Here is a 10,644-nt window from a genome sequence, read left to right on the forward strand (position 1 = left end):
ATGAATGGGAAAGAATGACAAAATATTATAATAATGTGAAAGAGACACGGAAATTCTATTTTAACTGAAAGACAATCTGTATCATACCTAGGAGAGTAGACTAGAATTTCGTCGGGTTCTGCAATGTGTTTTGATTGACATTGGTGCTCAGCCAATGAAACTTCGATATTGAAGAATGGCAACTGTCTTGCCACGCCCGGTTCCACACCTCTATTCGGAGGTTTCTTACTAGACGTATTTTTAGTCAATCGACCAACCACACCGTCGCGCCCTCTATTGACTGGCAATCAAGGACTGATCTTGGCTAAAAATACGTCGGCGGCTAGACTAGGTGGAAAGGGGCGTTTGGCGGCTCTTATAAATGACCAGGCAATCGATCAATCTGGTTCACTGTTTGATTGAAGCCGCTCCAAAGCACACACTCAGACCAGGGACCAGGATGGCACGCGCACTGGTTATACTCGCCGGGATCCTCTTGGCTGCTTCGCTCCGGGTGGATGCGGGCTCGATCTGCCCAACGTACTGGACAGAATTCAACGGGAATTGTTACAGGTAGGGTCCTACGTCAAGTTAGAAGTGATAGATTCTTCTATTTGCCACATGTTTTTTGATGTCATTAACTGTAACTATCTCGCTTTTGTTTTTGTTTTTGTTTTGATTTTGCTTTGTTTATTGTTTGTTTGTTTGTTTGTTTGTTGTTGTTTTTTGTTTGTTTTTGTTTGTTTTGTTTTGTTTTGTTTTTGTTTTTGTTTTTTTTTTTGGGGGGGGGGGTGGGGGCTTGTGTATTTGGTACTACATGTGTTTGATATTAAAAAAGTAGTGAACATTACCAATGTAATATATCTTAGCAATGTATAGAGCTTGCTTCTAAAATGCGCTAAATCCAGTGAAAATGATAGATTTAGCGCCTTTTGGAAGCGATCTCTTCATATATTCAAATGGTAATTATATACAAAGTAATAGAAAGTAGAAAAGATATTCAATTATTTACAAGCACAGCTTTTCCTGTGAATTTATCATTACCATTTCAGTTTTAAAACAATATAATTTTAATCGCTTACGGAGTTCATTTACTGAAATAGAAGGAAATGCAATGATTGTGTTATATTATAATATTATTGAAATCTTGTGTGATATGAAATTCTGTACTCATGTTAGTAGTATGTTACCTTAACTCTATACGGAAATAAAATCATTTCAGTAGAATAACTTAATCAATGGAATTGAATTGAACAAGGAGATAGACAGAGAGAGAGAGAGAGAGAGAGAGTGGTACAGATGAGAAATAATTTCTTGTTCTTTTCAATGCTGACTGTTACTGTATTATTCTAATTTCATATTTATAACATTTCGCAAGAAAAAAAATGCAAATCCTTAAAAATACGCTGCAGGAAAAAGATTATGTGTATGATATTTATAGGCAATCAACCTCGGCGATGTCAAATCTATTCTTAGAGACCAACATAATATTCTTCGGTTTATACTAAAATTTACATAATTATGTGAATATCTATGCTTTGTAGATTAGATAATTTCCGGGACTTCGCCAGTTTTCCAATTGTGCTAGGTCAATACAGGCGAGGTTGAATGAATGCATGCAGGTCCACACACTTATAGGCCTAATACAGCAGAGGATACATTATCCTTTCACACAATCACTCGTTCTCAGGGACATCGATCGGGTGGGGGGGGGGGGGGGGGGGGCAGGGGGACAGTTGCCCCCCCCCCCTTTTCCATGAAAATACGGAGGATGCAAACTTATCATTTTGTCACCCCTCCCACCCCTATCATTTCTGAAATGTGGATTTTTTTTTTTAATAGGAAACTGTCCAAACATTCCACCCAGATTATTGCATTTAGTTCCAAACATGCAAAATCTCACAAGCGTGGAAGGGGGATCCCTCTCTCACCCCTCACCCCTACCACCCCGGACCTCCCTCACCTCCCGTTAGGTCCCCTTTCATATACTAAGTACATTTTGGAGATTGACACATTTTCGAAAATTTCATCAAAAAGTGTAAACCAGATATGTCACATCAATTCCAAGAAATTCAATAGTTCACACATGTTTTAATTTACACCCTTCTCCCGTATACCTTCAGTAAATTTCTTTGATATTTTCCCAAATGTTATATGATAAATACGAGATATATTCATTTCGCTTCTTAAAATGCAAAAGCTTCCTTGAATTGGAGGGTTTGGGAGGCATATCCTTCCTACCCCTTCCATCCCCCCCCCCCCCTCGCTATATAAGCCTCCGACCCTTGGGAATTGACGGTTTTCCAAAATATTCCATCAAAAATGTGCGCGAGACCATTGACTCTCAAAAGTTTCCTAAAAGAAATGAATTTAGCGTGTTCTCTTTTTTTTTTTTTTTGCATACATAGTATGTCTTATTTAAGAGAATGAGGGAACGCTCATTAAAGAAATCTTCAAATACGTGTTTGGTTGTTTCTGCGTCGTTTGTATTGTTTGTTTTTGTTTTGTTCGTTTTTTTGGTTAAAGTTTTGGTTTGGTTTCTGTTCTTTTACGGTGATTTGTCTGTCTCACTTGATTTTTTGCCCAATCCCTCTGCGCTACTTCCGGCTTCCCATAATGCACCTGCATTCTGTCTCTGGCTGGACAGTCGACGTCGGGCGTGAGACTTTGGATCGGGATCAACGACATCGCCGAGGAGGGGGAATTCGTGTGGTCCGATGGATCGAATGCCTCCTACCAGAACTGGAGACCCAATCAGCCAGACAACTATAGGGGGCAAGAAGACTGTGTGCAAATAGGCTTGGCCCATGTGAGTCGTAACGAATGGAATGATATAGACTGTAACTCCGACACAATTCGTCACTTCATTTGCAAAGGACCGGCGCGTATTCTAGACCCATAAACACACAAACAAACGTTGAGTGTATAATACACAGTCGTACAATCGGTCAACATTTAGTAGGCATATTTTATACTAATGCATCTAGTAGCATATTGTAGAGACTTTCCTCATTATTTCATGATACAGTGAAATGTCAGTAGGTCTATACGAGGTCCAATAATAAAGAGAACCATCTTCATGTCACAAGAAACGAATTTGCAAATTTATCATTAGATTTCTACTCATTTGATTTATCAATTTTGCTCTTAATCAATACAATAACATGTACATGAAAACAGCTGTAGTGTAAAGGCCCAATGGAACAATAAAATTTCTTATTGCTTCCCGTGAATCTTTTTTATAACTACATGTATGTACCGGTGAAAAGGAGGAACAGTAAGAGGAATAATTATGTCAAAGCTACGCACAATGATATTGGAATATGATTAGCAGACGTATTGACATGCCAATATTACCTTGTGAGATGGTGTTCTTCTACTACCTCATTATACTAACTAGCTCCCATTACGTAACAATTGTATTGCTGGTTTCTCTCTGTTTTATAGGATAGCAATTAGAGAAATATGAGCAAAACTGTAAGGAATTTGTGAATTACCTTGTTGTAAGAGGGTTTTTTTTTCTTATACAGTGTATTCGATTTTTTTCTTTCTGTTTTCATAAAAGGATAATTAACTTGGGAGTTCAAGCCGTACCGGAGGTAAACAAATGCTCTGCTCCGTCAGGGCGCCGCGCAGGTAGAAATGAGTAATTGCTGGCTTGGAGAGGTCTGTACCCTCCAAGTTAGTGCTTTCTAGTATTGTACATGTATTTTCCTTGTGTTTCAAGTCTGAATAGAAGTAGGGGTGAAGCTTAGTGCATGGTCATCAACAATAAAATAAAAGTTGGATGAAGAAATAAAACGATTTCTCGCTTCACTTTCTAGTGTCTTAACGCAGAGCCTGTCTTTCCCAGGAGTATACTATGTCACACTGCACAGATTGCTACTAATGGTGTATATTTACGGAAATCAGACCTGTAGGCCTACCATACGGTTGCATGGGGTCAACATAGGACACAATATTAATCGTAACAAAGTTATTGGAGAAAACAACATATTAGGTCTTACAGTTTCCCTCACAGTCGACTCGCATTTTTGTTTTTGTTTTTGTTTTGTTTTGTTTTTTTTTTATATCGAAGTGTCGTTACAACCGAACAAATAAACAATATGAAACATAGAGGGGATAACGTCGGTGCCTGTAATGCTATTTCGTTATAACCGTGTTCGTTATAACGGAAGTGCACTGTATAATTATGTAGACCTATGTATGTATAAAACGCACATTGACTGGTGGAAAAGATAATGGTAAAAGGTGAAAACCCAAGTCAACATTTAAGGTATATAAACATTGGCCAAATATATATATATATATATATATATACATGTATATATACATATATCCTCAAGAACCCATGTTCTCGGAAGCCTTTTGTAAGTGAAAATATTTTATTAAGTGTCTGTCACTTTTGCTTGTATACGTTGTATGTAATGAATAGTTTTACTGATTTGGGCTACTGTTATACTTTTGCACGTGTACAGACATAAAGTTTCCCTCAACATAAAGAATAACAATTTCATGAGAACCAATTTGAATGACCATGGAAGCGTGAAGTTTAAGTAAGAATATAAATCATTTCATTTAAATCCTTGACTAAAAACGACCATGAACGCCATCACGCCCTGTATAAAGCTTGGTAGGTTGTACCTTTTACAGTCACCTATCCCCACCCCTTACAGCCTTAATAGGTCTGTGTGAGTGTTGCGCTTGCGAAAGTGTGCTTTTAGGGTGTGCGTCTGTGTGTGTGTGTGTGTGTGCATGTGTGTGTCTGTATGTCTGCGTGTGTTAATATAATGAATATTGAATCCGACATACGTCTTTCCAACACATTGCTAACATATGTCTTGGGGTTTGTTGTCGTTACTTTTTTTTTTTTTTGTTCTGTTAGTTAGTTACATGTTTTTCAAAATCGAATATTCCAATTGTGCAGACTGACTTGCGTACATAAAGGAGACCATCAGTGTACGACTTGACTGTCACGCTAAATTAGAAAGCCTTCACTCACCTCATGCATATATTAGATTCTATTTTCTCCCTTTTCGGATACAAGGGGGGGGGGGCACAATGTAAAGGATCAAGACTATTAGGCCCGAATTCACGAAGGTGGTACAAAGAAACCATGGTCTAAACCAAGGACAAAAACCATGGAGCGCCAAGTGTCACACGGAATATTTCGTTATGAAATTGGTCATTTCGTCGACAAAATGACTATTTCGTTAACGCAATTATCATTTCATGGACGAAATGTTCATTTAGTTACAAAATGTTGTCATTTCTTTAAAAAATAATCATTTCATCGACGAAATTACTGATTTCGTAGCGAAATATCCCATGCGACACGTGGCATTCCATGGTTTTTGTCCATGGTTTAAACCATGGTTTCATTTGTACCACCTTCGTGAATTCGGGCCTTAGTTTTCAAATCAGTCAGCCGGCAGATCAGCCTGTATGTAGGAACGATGATGAGCACATCGTACATAAGCAGGTTTTGAAAGTTCTCTAGTGGCAAATCTTCGATCACGTGAAATCACGTGATTCGTGAGATTTTCTTTGTGGCATGAACGCACCATAATATCACCAAGTAAATTACTTGAATATCATATTTCTAGAACAAATGGATATCATACTTCTTGAACCAGACCTTCTTTTTGATATCAAATCTGATATAATTGTCATTCAATATCAATCTCAATGTGGCATACATACCTCTTTTTTTTTTCCCCCCGTCAGGTTGGAAACACGCAGCACTCCAGTTGGGTATATGTAGTCCATGGGCCAAGACCCGAAAAATGGGTTGTTGGTACCATCTGAGGTGGCACAACCTTTTTGGTGTCAGTTTGTTTGTCGGGCATAGATATGCTTATCAAGCTATGATAGCATTTCCAAATGAGTAGCTTAGTCATAATAAATGAATTTTTAACCAATTTGGTCTCGTTTTTATATCCCTATACTTCTGAATCGAAACTAAACCGCTATACAAAGAAGAGCACTGCCTTCTGTATGTCCACAGGTGTTCTGTTATAAACGCGGTGCGCTTAGTCTTTATTCAAGGCAGCGAAGGGAATATCCAAAGGGTTATGATGTCCACAGCTGTCACGCGGTGCGCTTAGTCTTTATCTAGACCAATGTACCGTTGTCATATCTAAAGTTCCCCATAAAAGGGATTACCTATAATGTTTTTATACTACCCTATCAACAAATACATCAGTTTTAAACAAAAATCACTCTGTTCATTTACAATATCATTCATTATAATGTATCGTAGTGTACCGGTACATTGTTTTTGCATTATCTTATATTGTTGGAGGGAAATAAAGCGACATTGGCGTGGTATCAGCTATTCACCGTAGCGTTTTTGCCGGAAAATGATAAATAATTGAAAGATACGGTAAAATTCACGAGGAATTGCTTTTGTTGTTATTGTTGTTTTTAGATAAAAGGATATACACTGTATCATACGCTTTGGATATTCCCTTCACTGTCTAGAATAAAGACTAAGCGCTGTGGACATCATAACCTTTGGATATTCCCTTCGCTGCCTTGAATAAAAACTAAGCGCACTGCGTTTACAATAGAACACCTGTGAACATACCATAAAGCTGCATTTTACAGCTCTATGGAACGTACAGAAGACAGTGCTCTTCTTTGTATAGCGGTTAGTTTCGATTCAGAAGTATAGGGATATAACAACAAGACCAAATTGGTTAAAAATTCATTTACTATGACTAAGCTACTCATTTGGAAATGCTATCATAGCTTGATAAGCATATCTATGCCCGACAAACAAAATGACACCAAAAAGGTTTTGCCACCTCAGATGGTACCAATATCTGGCCTGGCCCATGGACTAATGGGAGAATAATCCTCTGATGGTTAAACCATAACTAGGTCGCGGGGGGCCTCCAAGCCCCCCACCCCCCCCCCCCCCCCGACGTTCCGCGCGATGTATCGCTATCGCATAAAGCTATCGCCGCGACGTTTCATGACTTTTTTTCTTTCAAGTCTCCCGCATCTTTTGACACCAAATTTGCAATGCCCGGGCCCGCGGTTCAAAAACGTGAATTTGTGTAAAAATTTATTGTAAACTGTGCTTACAGGCAAATTTCATAAAGGCATGATTATTTGGGGTTTTATTGATTATAATCAATTAATAACATACATGTATTATCTTGTTTGGAACAATGTCGCGGACAAATCTAATCGACAAACAATGAAAAACATAAAGTTGAAAAAAAAAGAAATACATAAGAAATTGAAAATACTTCAGATCTTTTTTTTCTGATGGCACAATTTTTTTTCTCTTACACCTGCTAAAGACAAAAAAAAATATTAACATAAAAATTGTGCCTGCTTCGAGCTTTATTTAGTGATTTACACCAAACTGTCAGATTTCATGCATCATTATGCATAAATTGCATAATTTAGCATAAATGATAACTCTTTGCAAAATCAACTTCATGGTACTTTAGATTACGTCATACGCAATATGTGTGCAAAATTTTCGTCGCAATCGAGCGGTTGACTGGAGGAGGGCCGTTGAGCCCCCCCCCCCCCCCCCCTTTCCGGCTGCGTTTTTTTTTAAAGACGGCACAGATTGGGGCATGGCGCGTGTTAAACCTATGGGAAAAACGTTGGGTTAGGGTTTTCGGTTATGGTTGTTAGGGTTAGGGTTGGGGTTAGGGTTAGGGTTAGGGTTAGGGTTAGGGTTTGATGGTTAGGGTTAGGATTAGGATTAGGGTTAGGTTTAGGGATAGGGTCCCCGATAGATTTTTAGTTTCCCCAATCTGTGCCGTCTAAAAAAACACGCTTCCCGGCTCTATCATCTACCTAAATAGCCCGGCCTAAATAGCCCGGGGGGGGGGGGGGGGGGAGTTAAATTGGTCCCCCTTGACATTTCGTGCCATGCTTCCGCAACGCGCAAAGATGGTGCCGCGTCATGTCATGACTTTTTACATTGAAGTTCTGAAGTTATGTAATGATTTGCATATATGCATGTCGACCCCAAAACAGCTCAATTTCACGACATCGTGTGCAAATCCTATGCAAATTGTGGTTGTTTTTTTTTTTTTTGGGGGGGGAGGGGTTAAATTGATATAAATTAGATTATTTCCACTTTTAATCATTGAAATTAATCAATTCTAATGTATTTAAGGTTGGAAAAGTGTCTGCAACAAAATCTGGTCAAAAAACAATGGAAAACAAAAAGTCGAAAAAACAATAAAATACTTAACAAATTAACAAAACAATAAACACAAAAGAAATTGATTTTAATTGTGCTATATTTTTACATGAAAATTGATCGATGTGTGTAAAGGAATTCTGACACAAAAATTTAGTAGCAATCCTTCAGTTTTTGTAATCGAGTTACAGGTGAAAATATAAATTTCACGCATAAATTTATATAATTTACTAAACTAGAAATGTCGCTTTGGCGACTGGTATGCCTCCGCCATAATGCATGATTTTCCCGATAGGTCTAGATAGTACATGTGGACAATGTGTGATTACATTTTCACAAAATTGGCAAAATATTGAAATGACAAGTTTGTCACAAATGTGAAGAATGTTCACCTTCCTTGACCTAGGTTTAATTGGATGAATAGGAGAGCATGTATCTAGGGATTTAAGGACTTTAACTTGACTTTGACCCATTCATACATTTAGGCATTGAGTAATTTTCAAGGTACAGGTGTGGAGAAAAAGTGCAATTTCTGAATTGAATAGTAAATTGTTACCATTTTCATCTGGCCCTTGACCCTAAAATTCATAAGATAATCACTTTCAGGTAGAACATGCATCATATGTACGAAGTTTCAAGATAACTTGAGCCACTTCCGAGATATGGAGGAAAAAGTTAGTTCACTTTCACTTGATCTTTGACCTTTTGACCTTTGATGAAAAAAGAAGAAAAAAAAAACTTTCCTGAGAATTTCTATTAGGTTACACATGCATACACCACGTGTAAAAAATGAAATAACCCTGCTGGCATTGCATAAATATGAGGGAAATAGTAAAATTTTGAAGTGTTGCACTTGACCTTTGACCCCTGACCTTTGACCCAATGAACCCTACATTCTCTAGATAATCACTTCCAGTCAATACATGTATATATACGATATGTTCCATGAAGATACTTTGAACAATTTTCCAAGGTACGGAGAAAAAAAAGAAGTTTTAATATTTTTACTTGACCTTTTGACCTTTGACCTCATGACCCAAACTTTCACCAGAGAATCTTAATTGGGTAATACATGTATACACTCAGTTTCAAGAAAATATCTTCAGGCATTCAATAGATATGGTGGAAATAGTGAAATTTTATGTATTTGACCCTGACCTTTTGACCTTTGAACTTTGACCTCATGACCCAAACTTTCACCAGAGAATCTCAATTGGATAATACATGTATACACTAAGTTTCAAGAAAATATCTTCAGGCATTCAATAGATACGGTGGAAATAGTGAAATTTTATGTATTTGACCTTGACCTTTTGACCTTTGACCTTGAGCATGTGCACCCAAAAGTTGATAGGCACAACTTCACCCCCTAATACACATACATGCCAAGTTTCATTAGGATATCTCAATAGGTTTTGATTGTTACCTTGTCCACAAAATTCATTACGGACGGACGGAAGGACAGACGGACGGACGGACGGACGGACGGACGGACAACCCGAAAACATAATGCCTCCGGCACCACTTCGTGGCGGAGGCATAAAAATGGATAATCAAAATTGTTCTGTTGTATGACAATGTAATCTTGTAGTTGACATCTGGCTCTATGTTCAGGCAAAATTTTGCGGCGATCGCGCCATCAGCGGGCGAGATCAAAAGGGGGAGAGGGGTCAAATTCCCCCCCCCCCCTCCCGTAAAAACTTGGTCTCAAATAGCCCAGTTAGAATAGGGAGAATCCTAAAATGAATTAAAATATAGACTTTCAGTACGTTTCAATAGTGTGTAACAAGCTAAAATAAGATGTTTCGCTTAACTTACATCATTAAAACAATTAGAAATTGATACTTAAAGGGAACGTAAACCCAAACAGCAATGTGGATTGAGTGAAAGCAGCAACATCAGTAGAATACACCATTGAAAGTTTGAAGAAAATCCGACAATCGATGCAAAAGTTATGAATTTTTAACATTTTGGTGTTGGAACAGGTGGATGGGGAGACTACTAAAGGTTATGACGTATGAGTGGACAACAATACAAAGAAAATATAAAGAAAATTCCACAAAAATTAACTTTTCTGGCATTATGAAAGAGCACTTGACTAACCGCTTTCAGAAAACAATGTGGATAACTGTTACCCTTAACACATGTCAGTATAAAGTTGATGGAATTGTAATTTTTATGAAAAATGAATTTTTGTGGAATTTTATTTTTATTTTTTTTTTATATTGCTGTCCACTCAAACGTCATAGCCTCTGGTAGTCTGCTCATCCAGCGGTTCCAACACCAAAACTTTAAAAATTCTTAACTTTTGCATCGATTGTCCGATTTTCCTCAAACTTTAACTGATAAATTCTACTTATGTTGCTGCTTTCACTCAATCCACATTGCTCTTTGGGTTTACGTTCCCTTTAAAAAAATCTAAAACACAATCATGTAGATTACGACATGAGTGTCATGTGTGCCAAATTTCGCGCTATGGAAGGATGAGA

General features: G+C 37.8%; 1 protein-coding gene across 1 annotated transcript; it reads left to right on the forward strand.

The window, feature by feature from the left end:
- Positions 1 to 394: 394 nt before the first annotated feature.
- Positions 395 to 3,909, forward strand: LOC140246546 (alpha-N-acetylgalactosamine-specific lectin-like). Its single transcript, XM_072325889.1, has 3 exons — positions 395 to 552; positions 1,670 to 1,682; positions 2,627 to 3,909. Exons 1-3 carry the CDS (start codon positions 440 to 442, stop codon positions 2,879 to 2,881), a joined length of 381 nt encoding a protein of 126 aa, XP_072181990.1. The 5' UTR covers positions 395 to 439; the 3' UTR covers positions 2,882 to 3,909.
- The last annotated feature ends 6,735 nt before the right edge of the window (positions 3,910 to 10,644 follow it).

This window comes from Diadema setosum, chromosome 3 (genome assembly GCF_964275005.1).
Source record: "Diadema setosum chromosome 3, eeDiaSeto1, whole genome shotgun sequence".
NCBI classification, from domain to species: domain Eukaryota; kingdom Metazoa; phylum Echinodermata; class Echinoidea; order Diadematoida; family Diadematidae; genus Diadema; species Diadema setosum.